Source organism: Jaculus jaculus, chromosome 4, assembly GCF_020740685.1.
Source record: "Jaculus jaculus isolate mJacJac1 chromosome 4, mJacJac1.mat.Y.cur, whole genome shotgun sequence".
Classification (NCBI taxonomy): domain Eukaryota; kingdom Metazoa; phylum Chordata; class Mammalia; order Rodentia; family Dipodidae; genus Jaculus; species Jaculus jaculus.
In genome coordinates, this window is record NC_059105.1 from 44,497,546 (window position 1) to 44,518,405 (window position 20,860).

At 41.7% G+C, this 20,860-nt stretch overlaps 1 protein-coding gene across 1 annotated transcript in view; it reads left to right on the forward strand.

Moving 5' to 3' along the window:
• The window catches only part of Dnah7 (dynein axonemal heavy chain 7), a 259,409-nt gene that overhangs the window by 233,162 nt on the left and 5,387 nt on the right, over positions 1-20,860 (forward strand). Inside the window, exons 59-64 of the mRNA XM_045148328.1 lie at positions 1,803-1,988; positions 3,776-3,913; positions 6,024-6,254; positions 9,832-9,984; positions 12,434-12,611; positions 17,585-17,688. Of these exons, the coding sequence (XP_045004263.1) occupies positions 1,803-1,988; positions 3,776-3,913; positions 6,024-6,254; positions 9,832-9,984; positions 12,434-12,611; positions 17,585-17,688 (990 nt within the window). The remainder of the gene's footprint in view (positions 1-1,802; positions 1,989-3,775; positions 3,914-6,023; positions 6,255-9,831; positions 9,985-12,433; positions 12,612-17,584; positions 17,689-20,860) is intronic.

The following is a 20,860-nucleotide window of genomic DNA, read 5'->3' on the forward strand; positions in this document are numbered from 1 at the left end:
GGCGTGCGCCACCACACCTGGCAACTTCTTTCTTTTAAAATGAGACAGGGTCTCACTAAGTGCGGAAGCTGGCCTTGAACTCCACTCTGTAAGCCATGAAGGCCTTGATACTGCAATTCTCTCTGAATATGTGCTTACTCATGCTCTCTCTTTCTCTCTCACACACACATACACTCAGAGAGAGAGAAAGAGAGAGAGAGGGAACAAGGTGATACTGTTTACTACTAAACTGCATTTAAAAAAGTTTTATTTGTGTGTATGTCAGGATCTCTTATCACTGCAAACAGATGCCCTTCAATCAGGCTTTACATGGGTAGCTGAGCCCAGGCAGGCAGATTTTGCAAGCAAGTGCCTTTAACCACTATGTCATCTCCCCAGCCCTTAAACTGGGCATTTTATGAGATTTTTAACCTTTGAAAACTATTTAGTAAATCATATCCTGTGCCTATAGGAATACTGGGCTTTTTCTTAAAGCAAGTCTTTTGGAATTCTCTAAAATCATTGAATCAATTGGATATACCCCCCAAAAAAACTTGACTGATTGAGAAGAGGAGAAGATAGGATGGAGAATGAAGTTTCAAAGGGGAAAGTGGGGGGAGGGAGGGCATTACCATGGGATATTGTGTACAATCATGAAAATTGTTAATAATAAAAAATTGAAAAGAAAAATAAATAAATAAAAAGTTTTAAAAAACTTAAGATTTTCACACTTTTATTGAATTATGATTTTTGTAAAGGCTTTCAAACAGTAGGGGATTGGATTCTGTTCCCAAAAAAGTTAAAGAGGAACTCAGCAAATAAAGACAAAGAGCTCAGGTGGCATGTGTAGACTTGAAAAATCTTTTATCTGAGCCTGTGTGTTTCATTGGACAAATTTTTTTTAAAGATTTTATTTTTATTTATTTATTAGAGACAGACAGAAGGAGAGAGAGAGTGAGAATGGGTGCTCCAGGGCCTCTAGCCACTGCAAAACAACTGCAGACACGTGCGCCACCATGTGCATCTGGCTTATGTGGGACCTGGAGACCCGAACCAGGGTCCTTAGGCTTCACAGGCATGTGCCTTAACTGCTAAGCCACTTCTCCAGCCCTGGAAAAATTCTTAATCTGCATTAATGTAATGAATTGAAAAGGCCTTCAATTTCATTTGTCAACCTAAATTGACAAAACATTCAAGTCAATCATAAATTTAATGAGTTTCTTTCTTAGAGACACAGAGAGAGATAGTAATGCAGAAACATCTGAGCTAAAAATAATTGAACAACTCCATGCAAAAATAATGAGAAACTTTCCTTTAGCAATTTAAATATCTGGAGAGCATATTTTACTTAAAATAGATTCTGTAGTGAAGTGTCAGTTGGAATATGCAGGTATGCAAGGCTAGTTCACATTTGAATCTCAAATTCATAATACCAGCCGAGGTGGAAATGAACACTGTTATTTCCTGCACCGAGTTATATTTCTTTTGCATGTTACTCAGCAGTGCACCCATTTTCAGGAAAGCATCTAGCCCAGCTCATTTGTGCCTGGCACACAGTAGGTGTCAGAATCATGTTGTTGAGAAATAAATGAGTTCACACCTGAATAGAGGGGTTTTATTCTCAGCACTGACTAAGTGGAAATAAAACAAGCAAGATCCTGGAGAAGAGTACAGCCACGAGGAAGTATAAACAAGGAAATCAGGTTATAACAAACTCTGTATAAGATGTTGACCTTGATCACAGCAGCCAAGAGGCCATACAGTTCCCTCTGCGGTGCTGCGGAGCCCCTCTGCTGGCCGGTGACCTGCGCTCTCACCCTTAGGACCTGCCGTACGACGCCCTGCGGTACATGACCGGCGAGTGCAACTACGGGGGCCGGGTGACCGACGACTGGGACCGGCGCACGCTGCGCAGCATTCTGAACAAATTCTTCAACGCGGAACTAGTTGGAAATCCAGACTATAAGTTTGACTCAAGTGGCATCTATTTCGTCCCTCCTTCTGGTGATGTAAGTAAACCCTTCAAGAAACCTAAATGTAGGAAAAGATGAAATTTCTCTAGCAGTGATTTTTTAACTGGCCATTTTCTTCTGGACCTTTTCATTTTTTGTGGTTGTTAATCCTTCGCTGCACTCTCTTCAGTTATATTGGTACAGAGTACCCATCCCTGAAAATAGCTTCTTTAGTGACTTAAAATTCTATCATCATTTTACCTTTAGATAAAAAGACCTTGCCCCGGTTAAGATGAATATAACATGAGAAGGGTTATAAAATACTATTAACACTAATAGTTAACACTTATGTCACAATTATTTGTAGTTAACACCAGTATGAAATTAACACGGGAACTCTGATTTGACCCATTTCCCAGTGAGGAAGCTCGGTTGTTAAGGTGGGCTGACTTGCCAAGGCCAGCCAAGCAGAAGAGAACCAAGAGGATGAGAACCACATGCCCTGAGCTGCGGGGCTCCCTTTAGCAACTCTTCCAGCCCCATCCATGGCCTCCAGATAGGCTCTCAATAGCTTCTGGGGGGTTCCTGGATAATCCACTTGCATTTCATTTGAACCCTAGAAGTAAAGTAACATGTACTTAAAATTGAACCCCATAGCCACATGCAACAGAGGTATGTATGATCCTGACACCACCCTGCTGCTAACTGAGGAGTGATGCTAATATGGACAGGACATGCACCATTCATGGGCTGCACCACCTCAACGAGGGGGTTTGGGTAATGAGACCACCAATTATAAACTGTCAGGTGTGAAGAAAGCAAGATGAAGTAAGATGTGTGTGATGTGACCTATGTCATAAAATCATTAATGATGAAACTTACCAAACCTCCATTTCCATGTGCCTATGGATGTTTGCATATTATAATATGTTTCTTGGGGAAAATATGGAATTTGGATACATAACTTTGTAAACAAAATAGGATGTGTGTGTGTGTATATATATATGAATAAAATATATAATAATGATTGTTTTCTAAAAAAAATAAAATCTCAAACAACTTTTCCGAATTCAGTGGATTTTCATAACAAGAGTAAATGATATAGTCAGAGTAAACTAGAAAACATTCCTTTTATTATGATAAATTAGGAATAGTCATTAGTAAGCTGGACATGATTAAACATACTTGGAACCCCTGCACTGGGAAGCAGATGCTGAGGCAGGAAGGAGAATTAAGAGTTCAAGGCCAGCCTGGGCTACATAGTGAGACCCTGTCAGAAATTACAGGAAAAAAATCACCAGCAAAATAAAAGGAGGGGAGGAGAAAGGAAGGAAGGAAGGGAAGGAGAGAGGGAAGATCACCAGCAAAATTTGACACACACAAAAAAAATCTCTGGCATAATTTTCTAAATGAAACCAAATTCCTTTTTCTCATTTGAAAACCCATTCCAGTTGAATGATATACTTCCCTTTTATTTCAGACTTCTTCCATGTTGTTTAAAGTGTGGTCTGGGCTAAAAGAAAATGAAAGCATTCAGAGTACAGTCTCACAGACTCTGGCTACTTGATAATTTGAGTGTCAAAAAGCATCTTAAACTAGGTGTGGTGGCTCACACCTTTAATCCCAGCACTAGGGAGGCAAAGGTAGAAGAATCCCTGTGAGTTCGAGGCCAGCCTGGGACTACAGAATGAGTTCCAGGTCAGCCTGGGCTAGAGTGAAACTGTACCTTGAAAGAAACAAAAAACAAACAAATAAACAACAACAAAAAAAGCATCTTGTCTGGACAAAATTGCACCATGGGATTGAATTCTAACCTCCCGCCCTCTCGTTTTTCATCTTTGCAGCACAAAAGTTACATCGAATACACAAAGACGCTGCCACTGACCCCTGCTCCGGAGATCTTTGGGATGAACGCCAACGCAGACATCACTAAAGATCAGGCAGAAACCCAATTGCTGTTCGATAACATTCTCCTCACCCAGGTGCGCTTCTCTTTTGTGAGCCTTCCCTATGGAACTACCTACCAAAGGCAGCTGGGTAGTCCCTCGCTTGCTCTTACATTGTTCTGCCTTTAGAACACAAGCTCACTTGTTTGTTTAATCTGTGAATGCCAATTAATCTGAATGGCAAGCATTTTAACAAACTAAGGATCAGTGTTTGCTTAAGAAAATTATAAAACTGGATTCAGACGATTTGTATGGAATTCCAGCCTGACGTTGGTAATGGCTAACTTTACACAGTACTTACCCTGCTCACACTGCTCTGAGAACCGTACTTGTAACTGTGCAATGCTGTGACATTCCTGTGAGGCACAGGCCATTATTGTCCCCATTTTTACAACTAGAAAACTGAGGCATGAAGAGATTCAGTAGTTTGGTCCGTACAATTTTAAGGCAGGACTCAAAGCCTAGAAGTCTGGCTCCAGAGCCTGTGTCCTTAACTGCCATCCCCTTTCCATCCTTCCAGATTCTAAAATGGGATACAACCTTAGATGGAAAAGCTGAACATTAGTAGGAGACTGGTGTTTGACAAAATAGAAGAGTCCACGAAACACCGTTTCTAGTGTACATTGACATTTTCTAACAAGACAAACAGGACAGATTATTTTCATGTCCATTTCACACATTGATGACGTGAAACCCTGTTATTGCTAGGATAGGCACAAAAGCACAAGACCAAACGTGAGTAAGTACATCCTGAGAAACGTCAGGTGCATGTACAATACCATAGTTTAACAACAGTGCCTTTTGGCTTTATGTAAACTCAATGGTGTGTATCACATTACAGAACGCATCAAGCAGTGGGTTTATTCCAACAGAAAATGACTCAGAACCAAACAAGTAAGTTTAAATACACCTGGGATATCTTCTCATTATGTGATTAAACAAACCATTTCAACATCTCGGACTCTGATTGGCGGGTGCAGTTCTAGTGATGGGCGCACTGTGGTTCTCAAATCATAATTCAGAAGCAGTGAGACCAGAACCACAGAGCTTGACCACCAAGCTGACGGAGACAAGACTTGTGCACTGTGGTATCTAACTAAGGCGTCTTAGGAAAATAACAAAGTGAGATAGCATAGTTGCAAATGATTTTTTTAAATTTATTATTATTTTTTTGTTTTTGTTTTTTTGAGGTAGGATCTCACTCTAGCCCAGGCTGACCTGGAATTCACTATGTAGTCTCAGGGTGGCCTCGAACTCACTGCAATCCTCCTACCTTTGCCCCCCAAGTGCTGAGATTAAAGGCGTGTGCCACCATGCCCGGCTAATTTATTAATTTTTTTGATAGTTAATATTTACAGGATAGATTTGTATAATATTTAATTTATAGGATAGAAACTAAGAAATGTAAACTATGACTGAGAACTAAACACAATTTCCTTGAACTACAGAAATATGAGATACTCGTTTATATTCTAATAGTGCTTATTCTCTTTGACTTGCCCCATGTCCACACTTACACATACACACATATACATATATATTTGTTCTGAGGGTTTTAAGAACCTTTCCAGAAAATATAGATTCATTTATGCAATACCACTATAAACATAAAAAACAAAAATTAAATTGAGATTCTCCTTCCTTGCTTTCAGTGTGAATCACTACCACCTGTCTTTCCTCCATAACTCTTCCCACTGCTTAGAGATGAGCTTATTCTCTTTGCCCTACAGGCTCAAGGAGAAAACTCTATCTCTGCTTTTGGCACCAAGTGCACACGAGTTATTAGCAAATATATTTTGTGGCAGGCTGTCTCAAGGTTTGATCAGACTGCCTCCTTCCCAGCACTTGGCCAAGGTGAACGCCGTCTCTATCCACAGTGCAGACTGCTCTTTGGCCAGGCCGCCAAACCTGCAGCACATTTTGCCTCTGAGCATATACGCTTTTCTCCTTCCCGCCACACAATCATTTTCTCTTAGACGTGCATCTCCCATTATTCTTCCCACTACTTTCATAAACCTCGTGTGTGGGGAAGGATCAAATAGCAGAACAGTGTTCATTCTTAGGAAAATGTGCCAAACAGGTTTCCTTTTCAGCTGTTCTGAGGTCTTTGTGAAGATTTTTGAGTTATAGTTTGGATTTTCCCCAGTCTCGTTCATCAGGTGCTGGAGCAAAATCATCAGATGAAGTAGTAAACGATGTTGCTGGTGACATTTTGGGCAAACTTCCGAACAACTTTGATGTTGAGGCTGCTATGAGGCGGTACCCAACAACGTACACGCAGAGCATGAACACCGTGCTGGTCCAGGAGATGGGGCGATTCAATAAGCTGCTGCAGACCATAAGAGAGTCATGTGTTAATATCCAAAAAGCAATCAAGGTAAGGCAAAGCACAAGAAGGAACCACGAAGCTAGACATAGCACTCATCAACCTAGCGGGCACTTATTATGTACAAATCATGTGACATCATTATTCTTGGCTCTAAGAATAGATATTTTTAAAGTCCCTGCTTGGGCTGGAGAGATGGCTTAACAGTTGAGGTACTTGTGTGCTAAGCCAAAGGACCCAGGTTCAATTCCCCAGGACCCATGTAAGCCAGATGCACAAAGTGGTGCATGCATCTGGAGTTCATTTCCAGTGGCTAGAGGCCCTAGTGTGCCCATTCTCTATCCCATCCCCACTTCTTTCAAATAAATAAATAAAAGTAAAAAAAAAAAAAAATCCCTACTCTTCATGAGCTTATGGAATCCAGAAATATATAAAATTACCTGCAGACTTTGCGTATAAGATGAATTGTAGGTAAGGAATATCTTACCCATAATAATAAAAAGAAATAGGGATGGAGAGATTGTTCAATGGTTAAGGCTCTTGCCTTCAAAGCCTAATGACCTGGGTTCAGTTTCCCAGTACCCACATAAAGCCAGATCCACAAAGTGGCGCATTTGTCTGGAGTTCATTTGCAGTGGCAAGAGGCCCTGGTGCACCCATACCCACTCTCTGTCTGCCTCTTTGTCTATCTGCCTTTCTCTCAAATAAGTAAATACATTTTATATATATATATATGTATATGTATATGTATATGTATATGTATATGTATATGTATATGTATGTATGTATGTGTATATATATATGAAAATATAAATAAATAAAAAGGCTATAAAAATAGTACTGTAGAGCTGGAGAGATGACTTAATGGTTAAGGTGCTTGCCTGAGAAGCCTAAGGCCCCATGTTTGACTCTCCAGATCCCATGTAAGCCAGATGCACAAAGGTGAGGCAAGTGCAAGGTTGCACATGCCCACTAGGAGGCACAAATGTCTGGAGTTCAATTGCTGTGGCTGAAGCCCTGATGTGTGCTAATCTTTCTCTGTCTCTCTCTCTCTAAAATAAAATAAAACAGCCAGGCATGGTGGCACATGCCTTTAATCCCAGCACTCAAGAGGCAAAGGTAGAAGGATCACCATGAGATCAAGGCCACCTTGAGACTACATGGTGAATTCCAGGTCAGCCTGGACTAGAGTGAGACTGTAACTTGAAAAATCAAAAAAAAAAAAAAAAAAAGTTAAAGTACTGTAGTTGATACCATGAATGATTTATCTCAACACATTCAAAATGATAAATGAAATGAGAAAATTTGTGAGGAAACATATGACCAAAATGACACAGACAATTATTAGTCCTTTTTAGTGTTTAAAGGTTGCATGCTTACTTCAAAGACTCCTCTTCCACATTGGCGGCCTTCCCTGGAATCTGATCATTTTCATTGTGTGCTCTTCTACTTGCAATCAGGGCATTATTGTGTCCACGGGCACGGCGAGGACACTGGGCATGATGACCAGCTATGGTCCTCGCTACGGTGCGACCCAGCCGGGCTGATTAGCAAGAAACAATCAACACCATTATGCTTCTCCTTGACCTGGCTTTTCCTCACTTTCTCCTGGAACATAAAATCTGGGAACTAAAGGAGGAGAAGCATAGGAAACTCAGCTTCCAGCACCCAGGCATTAACTGAATGCCCCTGATTTCAGGATGAACACTGACCTCGCCTTGACATGGCACCCCCACTCCAGATGTTTCTGCACTTGTTTTTCTGGGTTAGATTCAAGGTAGATTATATGCAGCTTGGGGGAGAAGACCTAGGAACGTGTTTTGTAACTGAGGCTCCAGAATACTTTTCATTTAACGGAACCTCTTTCCCCAGTGTTTTGACACATGTAGGGTGACTGTGGGCATAACTCAGTGGTGGAGCATTTGTCACGCACGTGTGAGAGCCTGGATTTCAGCCACAGCATCATTAGCAACAAGTCTATAGGGCAGCTAATTCCCAAGGTTCTGCAATAGTCCTTAGAGAAGAGTAAGTGATTCAAAGCTTTCTCTGTGCTAGTTCAGGATCAGGTTTCTTGTGGCTGCTAAATCAGCTACCAGCAGTCCCTACGCTTTCATAACTCCCAAAATGTGTTGCTGTCTGTTTCAGTTTCTTTCTTGAAGTTGTGGGCTGATCCCTTTAAAAAATAGAAAGTCTGCCAGGTTTGGTAGCTCATGCCTTTAATCCCAGCACTCAAGAGGAAGAGGTAGGAGAATTACCTTTGAGTTCAAGGCCAGCCTGAGACTGCATAATGACGTCCAGGCCAGCCTGGACTACAGCAAGACCCTACCTCGAAGAAAAAAAAAAAAAATAGTAGACTCTCTACTATTGTCCCAGTGATGTTTTGAGAAGGCAGGGGAAGTTTGTGTTGATTCCATCAAATTTACCCCAAATCTCCATTTGTTAGATCTAGTAACTAGAAGAAAACAGAAATGACAATAACTGGCCCAAATGCAAGATCAAACAGGCAGGATTTTTTTTAATCAAAAAAATGTTTAGGAATTTAAAAAAAAAAAAAAACGAAAAGTTCATCCCTCAAAGCCAATTCTTGTTACGTTCTCTAAGTCAGGGATTTTGAAGAGCCCCTGAACAGCATCTATGTGCAGGTGATTCTAAACAGAATAAAGTCAAGTCAACTTCACAATCAAATGCCAGAACATTTTGACTTGTCAAAGCATGTCTGTCATATAATCCTCCTAATTTTATATTCATTAATGTGCCTTTAAGCAGGCAGGATGGAGCTGGAGGGATGGCTTAGCCATTAAAGTGTTTGCCTGCAAAGCCAAAGGACCCAGGTTCGATTCCCCAGGACCTGTGTTAGCCAGATGCCCAAGGGGATGCATGCTTCTGGAGTTCGTTTGCAGTGGCTGGAGGCCCTGGCACGCCCATTCTCTCTCTTTTCCCTAACCCCCATCAAATAAATAAATTAATTAATTAATTAAATATTTTTTTAAAAGAAGGCAGGATGGAGCTCTTTATTTTTTTTTAATTTGTGTGTGTATGCGTCGCACATAGTATATTTACCTATGTGAAAGCCAAAGGAAAATGTCGAGTGACCTCCTCTATTGCTCTTCTCCCATATTTCCCTGATATAGGCTCTCATTGAACCTAGAGCTCCCTGTTTTCCAATGAAAGTGGTTAAGCAGCGAGTTCCAGTGATCCTCTTGTCTCTGTCTCCCGCAGTGCTGGTGTTATAAGCATGCATGCCCATGTCTGGGCTTTTTGTGGGGGTGCTGTGGATTGACCTCAGGTCCTCATACTTCCATAGCAGGAACTCTTCTCCACTGAGCCATCTTCCCCAGCCTGATGGAGGAATCTTACTGTCCACTGAATGGGCAGGTAAATTTAGTCCAAGGTAGACCGTGACTTAATAGATAGTGAGTAGCCAATTGTTGGCTAAGATTTTCCATCAAAATTTGGTTAGCGTGAAACTGTTCATCTTTTCCAAGGACTACTTGAAAGAATCCATGCCTGCCTCCTAAGCAAAATCAAATGTCACTTTCTGTAACAATGGCTGATTGTGAAGGAGAAATGTGAAAGAGAACTGTTCCAATCAGTACAACCATGTTAACCGAGCTTCAATGTGTTTCAGGGGCTTGTGGTGATGTCCACGGAGCTTGAAGAAGTCGTGAACAGCATTCTGAATGTGAAGATTCCGGGAATGTGGATGGCCAAATCCTATCCAAGCCTTAAGCCACTTGGCAGCTATGTGAATGACTTCCTTGCAAGATTAAAGTTTCTGCAGGTGAGATTATGCAAATGAACACTTGCTGTTACATTTCCTCTGGCTTTATTTTCTTCATCAGATGGCAAACATGATGAGAACAACTTTGCTTTCCCTGCACGTCCCAAACACAGATGACCACTACCTGATGCTAAATCCTATAATGAATATAACCGTTGCACTGAAGCGTCAAAATATTAGTACTGGGAGTAGAAATTTTGCCTATTGCCTTGTTAGTAGGTTCAATGGAGTTTGATATTCAAGTCCATGACATTTGGAGGGGGAGAGAGATTTGGTATGCTGCTTTTCCATTCACTATTGAGCATCAAATAGATCCTTACAGCAGAGCATGTTAGAAAGTCTTTGTGTCTCAGCAGCCTTCCAGCTTGTGGAATCCAAGACAGCGGTGCTCTCCATGGCTGAATGGCCTGGAAATGCTGAATGGCAGAAGCCTACCTCCTACATAGCTGCCAACACCTCACTAAATTCTCAGTAAGAATTATATACATTGGTGCTGGAGAGATGGCTTAGTGGTTAAAATGCTTGCCTGCAAAGCCTAAAGACCCAGATTCAATTCCCCATTACCCGCATAAGCCAGATGCACAAGGTGACACATGAGTCTGGAATTCATTTGCAGTGGCTAGAGACACTGGCATGCCCACTCTCTGTCTGCCTCTTCCTCTTCTTCTCAGATGAATAAATAAAATATTTAAAATGTTTAGCCTGGGCATCGTGGTGCATGCCTTTACTGCCAGCACTTGGGAAGCAGAGGTAGGAGGATCACTATGAGTTTGAGGTCACCCTGAGATGACTATAGTGAATTCCAGGTCAGCCCGGACTAGAGTAAAACCTTACCTTTAAAAAATGTTATTAGAAAAAGAATTATACACATTAAAATATCAGCTTCTGGGCTGGAGAGATGGCTTTGCAGTTAAGCACTTGCCTGTGAAACCTAAGGAACCCAGTTCGAGGCTCGATTCCCCAGGACCCACGTTAGACAGATGCACAAGGGGCGCACATGTCTGGAGTTCATTTGCAGTGGCTGGAGGCCCTGGCACGCCCATTCTCTGTCTCTCTCTCTTTCTGCCTCCTTCTCTCTGTCTTTCACTCTCAAATAAATAAATAAAAATAAACAAACAAACAAAAAATCAGCTTCCAAGCTGGGCATGGTGGTGCACGCCTTTAATCCCAGCACACAGGAGGCAGAGGTAGAAGAATCACCATGAGTTCGAGGCCACCCTGTCACTACATAGTGAATTCCAGGTCAGCCTGGGCTAGAGTGAGACCCCACCTCGAAAAACAACAACAGGAAAAAAAAAAAAAATCAGCTTCGTAGAGTGGAGAGATTTCTTACCAGCTAAGGTGCTTGCCTGTGAAGCCTAAGAATGCATGTTCAAATCTCAAGGTCCACACAGCCCGACGCAGTGACACAAGCATGCAGTGTTGCACATTTGCACAGGGGGTTCATGCATCTGGAGTTTGTTTACAGTGGCCGAAAGGCCCTGGCATGCTCTTACTCTCTCTCCCTCTCTCCCCAAAATAAGATAATTTTTAAAAAATCAGCTTCCTTGCCACTGTGCATACTACTTAAGAACTGTGAGGAAGCCAGGCATGAGCCATCCTAGAACTTGGGAAGTGGAGGCAGTAGGATTACCACAAACTTGAGGCCTGAGTAAGACCTAGTTTCAAAAAAATTTGTGTGTGTGTGAGAATATCTGCTCTGATGAAATGACTTCCCTTTCCATGACACAGGCTCTTTGTTGTACCAGCACCCGCATCAGGTACTGAAATCCTAAGACTGCCCCTGAAACTTGAGAAGCGGCCTTGGGGGCCTACAGAGGAAAGCTTTGCAAATTCCTTTCTTCAGACTGGCTTTCATAGCTGGCTCTTTAGTCATTCTGGTTCAGCTGCTCGCCCTCAGAATCTGACATGAATACAAGATTGAGGCATCATGTTTCTAAAGACCTTAGGCTCTCACTACCCTGCATAGTTCAGTTCTTTATGCAGTACTGTGCTTCCGTATTCTGGGAAGAAAAATAGGAAGAAAAGATTCCAAAAGAATATTATACTGAGTATTAATTGGTGAGAAAAAAAGTGAAAAAAAATTACCATGCAACTAGACTTTATGGAGATCTCTATTCAAACATATAGCATGATATACTTTGTAACAATGCATGTGAGTTTAGTGTGGCATGTAGATTTTCTGAAAGAACCACTGGGCTTATGTAAAAGAGATATCCACATCTGTATTTGTGCGCATTGTAATTCCTAAGCTGACGTAATGGGGACGAGGTTGGAGCAAAAACACTCTCCAAATGGTACTTAGGTATGAAACCTTCGGTGCATGTCTCGTGATTTCTCAGTTCACTGGCCAGTTTTCCTGAAAGATCGTGAGCGTTTGGGGGACACAGTCCACTAGGCAGTGGCGGGCTGGGCGATGCGAGGTCGTTGTTGTCTTGGTCCACCGCAGCAGTGGTACGAGGCGGGCCCCCCTCCGGTCTTCTGGCTCTCGGGCTTCTTCTTCACGCAAGCCTTCCTGACGGGCGCGCAGCAGAACTACGCGCGGAAGTACACCATCCCCATCGACCTGCTGGGGTTCGACTACGAGGTGATGGACGACAAGGAGTACAAGCACCCGCCTGAGGACGGTGAGTTGCGGCGCCGCTGAGCCCAAGCACAGTAGTTCTGCTTGCCCTCGCCCGCAGTCAGCCCCCCATTGCTGCGCTGAGCCTCCAAACCAGGCGCAGGTGCGGAGGTGGGGATTTGCTGACGCTCATAGGTTGAGGGGCAGCTCCACCATGGCAGAAGCAGCTGGCCCACGTTCACGGGCCGTGCCCAGGGCTGCCACCGTGACGCCACCAGCACTGCACTCTCCACGAACCCATAACGCAGACCTCCGGCGCCCTGCATGTCTTCGATCTGGAAACAGATCTGCCCCAAACACGCCTGTACCCTAGGACCCGTCCACCCACAGAGTCACCTCCTCCAGCCAGGTACAAACTTGAATAGAAGTCCTCTATCTACTGGGGGACATCCATCCAAACGACCACACCCTCCTCACCTGCTAGAGAGTAACGGTGTGTGTAACACCCTGAAGTGTAGAAAGAGCAAACAGTAAATCAGTGGAGGAAGAAAATGAATAGAGTATGTGAATCTGGATAAAGAGCATGTGCCTCATACACTGTTCTGTTGTTTTTTTTTTTTAACACAATTAGGTGCATTAGTTCCTTTCTCATCGTTGTTAACAATTACCTGACCAAAAACAACGTAAGAGGGGCTAAGCTTCTAGTTCCAGGGAGGCGCGTTCATCATGGCATTATGGCAGGGAAGGCACAGTTCGCAGCCTTCCCAAACAGTTCTAATAGCTGGGGACCAAGTGTTCAAACACGTGAGCCTATGGGGAGAGTTTCTATTCAGTCATAACATTGCCAGGCGTGGTGGTGCACATCTTTATCCCAGCACTTGGGAGGCAAAGGTAGAAGGATTGCCATGAGTTTGAGGCCACCCTGAGACTACATAGTGAATTCCATGTCAGCCTGAGCTAGAGTTGAGACCTTACCTCAAGTGTGTGTGTGTGTGTGTGTGTGTGTGTGTGTGTGTGTGTGTAATAACTTAAGAAAGTAACCATCAAATCAACAGCACACGGACTAACCAACCATAATCTTATGCTGGCCTTGAGAAAGCAAGATTCAGCACTGAAAAAGAAGGGGTTTCCTGGCTTCTCAAGGAACAAAGCTTTCCAGACTCCTAATATATGTGTCCCTACCTGTCCTGGACATCATTGTGAAACTTACAGCTAAAAGGCAGGTTGATGTAAAGAAATCTTCATTTTCTTGACTGTCTTTTTAATATTTTGTGGTGACCATGATGTTTTTATTTCAGATTCACTGGATAGGGTCACTAGTTTAAAAACGTCTTATTTTTTTTAAGTGCCACAGATCCTAAATTTGACCAAAGTGATGCTGACTTTAGGTAAATGACACCCATCAATCTCTAAATGACTGTTAATATATACTGAGCCAATGAATGGGTCAAAGGCCTCTACTTTATTGACCATCTGTGAATTGTGGATTTACTGGCTCACTCTATTAGGCACTGGAGATACCAACAAGGAACAGTTTGGGATCTGTCAACTAATTTTTATTCCAGGGCAAGATACTGATGGGTTATATAATCACAGAAGTGTCTGATAAACACATTACTGTGCCAGGTGGCTTCACATTAAATTCGTTGTCTCACATCTCAGGAGGTTTTTGTTATGTGAGGTAGCCTCGATACCATCTTGCCTTGCTGCTCTCAAAAATGAGCACTTACTTTCTCATTGCTCATCTCTACCCCATGTTCATCCTTCCTTGCAAAAGATAAAAGCTATCAGAAGACAGCTTCTAGCACCACCCAGAGGGGTAATACACCTTCTGGGAATCCAAATCCCCTTTCCTTTATCCTCTGCCATGGCTTTGCTTCTGTAAGTGTGCTTCCTTTTTCCATATTACATATGCTAACTACGATATAATTTTAAAAAACATCAATGTTATTCAACTAGTCCATGAAATAGGAAGGGAGGCAATGTATCAGCATTGATCCAATCTTACTCTCTTACCAAAAAGAAACAACGAGAAAATCATAGACCAATATCCTTGATGAACACTGACACACACACAAAAAAAATCCTCAACGAAACACTAGCAAACAGAATTCAGCAACACATCCAAAAGTCACACCTTATGACCGAGTTAGCTTCATTCCAGGTATACAGAGTCCAGAATATAAGCCGGATCACGCAATCACACGATTACCTCCCAGATACAGAAGCAGCCCACACCAAAGCTCGGCAAGCCATCGGGAAAGTAGAAAATGTGCCATAGGAAGAAAAGCAGGAACCTTTAACAAAGGAGAGAAGGAAGGAAAGGTCATGTGACATGAAAGCAGAAGGTGGGACTACCTAAGAAGGACCAATAAGAACTGGCATGGGATGAAGATCAAAGTGTGCGACATGAAAACGTCACAAGGGAACCCATTACTGTGTATGCTAACTTTAAAATGAAAAATTGAGAAAATAAGAAAAACAACCTTGTATTATAAAAATCCCTGAAGAAAATGGGTGTGAAAGGATCATACTGCAACGTAATAAGAGATGACAAACCCATAGCCAACAGCATATCGAATGGGAAAAACTTTTAAAATGAAGACTTTAAAATGGCCACTCTTAAACATGGTGCTTGAATTGGTAGCTATGGTAATAAACAGAGAGCAAAAAAGGAATGTAAATGGGTAAATAAGTCAAATTAGCCCTAATTGCACATGATATGATTCTATCATGCATGACTTACGGATTCTACCAGAAGACTCATATCTGATAAATAGATTCAGCAAAGTAGCAGGTTACAAAGTCATTATGCAAGTCTGTAGCTTTTCTGCACATAAATAATGAACTTGCTGGGCGTGGTGGCGCACTCCTTTAATCCCAGCACCCTGGAGGCAGAGATAGGAGGATCACTGTGAATTCGAGGCCACCCTGAAACTACATAGTGTATTCCAGGTCAGCCTGGGCTAGAGTGAGACTCTACCTCGAAAAACCAAAAAAAAAAAAAAAAAAAAAAGAAAGAAAGAAAAAAAGAACTTGCTGAAATAGATTAGGAATCAATCTTGTTCACAATAGCTCCATGCTCAGTAAAATACCTAGAAATAAACTTAACCAAGGATAACCAAGGAAGTGAAAGACCCTTAGCAGTGTAAATGACAAAAACTGAAGAAACTGGGCTGGAGAGACAGCTTAGCAGTTAAGACACTTGCCCATGAAACCGAAGGACCCATATTCTACTCTCCAGATCACAAAAGTGAGGCAAGCACAAGGTTGCAAATGGCCACTAGGTGGCGCAAGCATATAAAGTTCAATTGCAGTGGCTGAGGTCCTAGTGGGTGGATTCTCTCTCTCTAAAAAAGACTGAAGAAATTGAAGCTGGAAGGACCTCCCATGTAAAAACGTTCAACAGAATTGATATTATTAAAATGTCCATATTGCTGAGCACAAAATACATCATTAAATGCTTATCAAAATATAAATTATATTCCCAGATACTACTACTAATAATAACAATAATAATTAGTCCTAGCTGGGCGTGGTGGTGCACACCTTTAATCCCAGCACTTGGGAGGCAGAGGTTGGAGGATCACCGTGAGTTCCAAGCCACCCTGAGACTAATAGTGAATTCCAGGTCAGCCTGGGCTAGAGTGAGACCCTCTCTCAAAAAACAAAACAAAACAAAAAAATTAGTCCTACAGTCACACTGACTTTGTTAACTTTGGTCTTTTGTATGCTTTTTTTTTTTTTTTAAGGTACTTGGAATTGAGTGGAGCCCCTGGCACATGGTAGGCAAGCATTCTACCAGTGAGCTAATTTTTATTTTAACATAGACAGCCTTTTTAAGTTATCTACACTGTCCTTGAAATTGTTCTGTAACTCAGGCAGACCTTGAAGTTGGGATCTTTCTGTCTTGATCTCCCAGTAGCTGGATTTACAGGCCTGTACTGCCAAGCCTGGCCAAATGGTCATTTTTCACGTGCTGGATTTCCTCATGTAGCTATTACATGCACGCCTGCCATGCTGGCCAGCACAGACATTGAACATTTCCTTTCCTGCAAAAAGTCCCATGGGATAGCACTGCTGCAGCAGAGTTTTATAGACCATTGTGAGAAAGCACTTTCACTCACATTAGCTGATTTAACAACTCCAGAAGCTAGACAAACCAAGTGTTGTTGTTCTGAAATATTCACCAGATGGAAAACAAGTTCTGTGGTTACCTGAATTACTCAAGGTCACACTGCAAATTAGAAAATTCAGTCTCCATCTACATTCTACATTGCTTCTCTTGACATGTCTGCAATAATCACAAAGAGCATCTCTATGTGCAGATAGGGTATTCAGCCCACGGGGCTTCACAGACGTGGAGCTGGGAGAATGGCCTGCAACTCCTTGACTTCCGAATTCATGCTCTTCTTCCACCTAGTGTGTGGCATTACATGTCTAGAATGCTCACTGGCATGTCCTTTCATATGTAGACTAGGAGAAGAAGTAGAATAAATTCTGAAGGGGGAGGAGAAAGGTAGCTCTAATGACAGCAGAGTCTGCGGAAGGTGACCCTTTCATATGCTGCCTAGCGGTCACCAGATGACCGTAAGTAGTACACTGAGAATGGTGTGTGTGTTTGTGTGTGTGCACCCTTACTGTGTGTTTGCACATTAAATAGGGACTGACAATATAATTCTTGGTCAGTTAAAGTATAAATCTTGGCTGCATCTGGTGGTACACACCTTTAATCTCAGCACTTGGGAGGACAAGGTAGGAGGATCGCTGTGAGTTTGAGGCCAGCCTTAGACTACATAGTAAATTCCAAATCATCCTAGGCTAGAGCAATCTACCTCGAAGAACATCATATATGTATATATATTTCCATAGGCTAGTTTCAAATCCTTTCCTCTTTTGTTTTCCATGACTAAATTTAGTGCCATATTACTTTGTTAGGCACAGTATAGCCCAGCATACAGAGATGAATTTTAGATCCAGCACTCAATCAATCTGCATAGTTAAAGTGTTGTATTAACTTCTTTCTTTGATATTTAGGTGTTTACATTCATGGATTGTTTCTGGATGGAGCTTCCTGGAATAGGAAAATCAAGAAACTTGCAGAATCACACCCGAAAGTTCTTTATGATACAGTACCTGTGGTTAGTATTTTCCAGTGATATGTGTGTCCATGCACATGCTGCTGGGGTGTGGATATATACATACGTCAGTCAGTTCTTGAACATGTCCTATTTCTGTTTTAAGGCACCTCATTATATACATCATTGATTCATTCACATAATTGACAGTCAGCAGTGGCATAACTCTTGCCTGAATGTAGGCACACAGGCCATTCCCCCCAAGGTACATCACCAGTCTTGTACTTGGGAACACTAGTCACACTGCAGTGCCACTTGGGAGCAATTTCAAACAACATGCACATGGATGTGAACAACTGAGTACCAGACAGACCATGAAGAGAATACTTGGATACTCACAGTCCCAAGAGCTGAAGTAAGACAGCAGGGACTTCCCTGGTTCAAACTTAGCTGGCAACATGTACGTGAAGATAAGGATGACTCAAATCTTTGTTGCTTTGTCCACATCTGCCAGAGACCACCAAAGTGAGGCCAGCATTGATTTGGAGATTCAAAATACATTTTGACATTCATGGTGGATTACAAATGCAGAATCCATGGTTGGTGAGGAAGAGCCGCATAGATTCACTTCTGTGCATTACTGTGTACTCACAAGATAATTTTTGTCATTTTGTATTGGTTCCTCTCTCTCTTTTTATTTTATTTTTTTATTTTATATTTTATTTTATTTTATATTTTATTTTATTTTATAATTTTATTTTATTTCATTTCATTTCATTTTTGAGGTCAAGGCTGACCTGGAGTTCACTGTGCAGTCTCAGGTACCCTCAAATTCACAGCAATCCTCCTACCTCTGCCTCCCAAGTGCTGAAATTAAAGGCATATGCCACCACACCCAGCCAAAAATAGTTTTGCACACAACTTGAAGGGCAGGTCTATAATGGCATGATAAAACATAAGTTCTTGGAGTCACATGAATTGTAGAATTCTCTAGCAGCAAAAAGTCCCCAGAGCAGCTGTAACCAAAGTGTAGGGCCAGCCCAAACTTGAGAATTTTACCAATATACCCTGACATTTATGAGCAGAGAAAGCACAGGAAACCCAAAGTGAAAGTCAGGAGGGCCAATGAATGTTTGTAATTTCAGGAGCTGATGGGAGTTGAGATTCTTTTTCTTAATAGGGTAATCCTTAATTAGCTTGCAATGAATAGAGGAACTATATTTATAAATAAATTATTATTTTAAGAGAATAAGTCCATAAGATATGAAATTACTTACTGGAAAATGACACTTTGGTTAAAACAGTACATCTAATTGAGAGCATTTCAGGTTTATATTGTAGTTAATAAGTGGGAACCCTGATTGCTTACTCCCCTTCTGACAAGCTGGATTCCACAATTAGCTTCTTCATGCAGTTTGTGCTTTGACCTGAGAACCCTAAATGAGGGTTCTGAGCAGTGGGTTGTCAAGTCACATCACCTCAAGGGTGACTGTTCTTTATTACAAGAGAAATGAACTCAGTTGATCAAATTCTAAAACATGTTTCAAATTCAAGATTGTCATTTGTTGTTTGCTGTTACAGTCAAAGGCTTAAAATCTGATTACTGATTATTGAGGCTTGATCATAAAATTGTATGATGACCATTCTAGGAACTTGGTTAAGGAGTAAAAAAAATGTTGGGTGTATCGTAGTTAACACAGCAATGGAATTATCTTTTATTTTTAAGTAGGAAAATAATGCTTTATATAACAGGGCTTTGTCTGGAGAACATAGTTATTAGCACATATGATACACATCAGTGGGACTCTGTGAAATTCCTGCACTTGTATTGTGTGTTGATTATGTTCACTTACCTTTATCCTCTCCCTGTGGCATCCTTTAGATCCCCGGAATCCCTTCTCTATTTTCCTGCCATTTTGTTTCTTTGTTGCTTCTTAAGCTTCTGTTTGTTGGGATTATTAAACCAGGGTCTCTTTACATAGCCCAGGTTGGCCACAGATTCACAATCTTCCAGTCTTGGCATCCAGGGGAGGAACATGCAGTGCTTCCCTTTCTGCCTTATTCCACTCAGGCTGATGTCCTTCAGTTACAGCAACACATGGCTACAAATGACATGCATGACTCCCTTCTTCTTCCTGCTTGAATAGCTTGTTTTGTATATATATACCATGCTTTCTTTGTCCACTAATCTGTTTTTTTTTCAATTTTTATTTATTTATTTGAGAGCTAAAGAGAGAAAGAGGCAGATAGAGAGAGAGAATGAGCACACCAAGGCCTCCAGCCACTGCAAATGAATTCCAGACACATGTTTCACCATGTGCATCTGGTTTACATGGATAATGGGGAATCAAACCTGGGTTCTTGGACTTCCCAAGCTACGCCTTAACTACTAAGCCACTTTTACAGCCCATATGTTTAACTCTTTACCAACATTGTTCTAAGCACTGTTCACTGACTAATCATTTCATACCCATGGCAGGACTATGAGACATGTATGGTTATTCTTTTTGTTGTTGTTTATTTTTATTTATTTATTTGAGAGGCAGATAGAGGGAGGGAGAGAGAATGGGCACGCCAGGGCCTCCAGCCATTGTAAACCAACTCCAGACACATGCGCCCCCTTGTGCATCTGGCTAACATGGGTTCTGGGGAATCGAGCCTCGAATCAGGGTCCTTAGGCTTCACAGGCAAGCACTTAACTGCTAAGCCATCTCTCCAGCCCCACTAACCTGTTGATGGGTACCAAGGTTGATTCTGCATCCTAACTACTATGAAAAGTGTTACAATGAGCATGTGTATGCAATGATTTCTTTTGAATGTTGACTTCCTTTCCTTTAGGTGTATGCCCACAAGTGTAGCCAAATTATGTATCTGGTAGTTCTGTTTTCAATATTATTTTTCAGAGGCTGCATGCATTGACATCCTCAAGTGAGTTAAGGATTCCTTTCTCTTGACACTCTTGTGGGCATATGTTATTTTTTTAAATAACCAGTCTAATTGGATTGAGATGTTACTTCACTGAAATTGTGATTTTTATTTCTTTGGTGAGCAATAGTATACACATACATTACAGATAGAAGATAGGTAGATAGATAGATAAGACAGACAGACAGACACATGGAGGTAGACATATTGGGGGTGAGTAGAGACAGTCTTTGTAACCCTGACTAGCCTTAAACTCGCAATCCTCCAGTCTCAGCATCCCAAGTAATAGGATTTGAGGAATGAACCACCA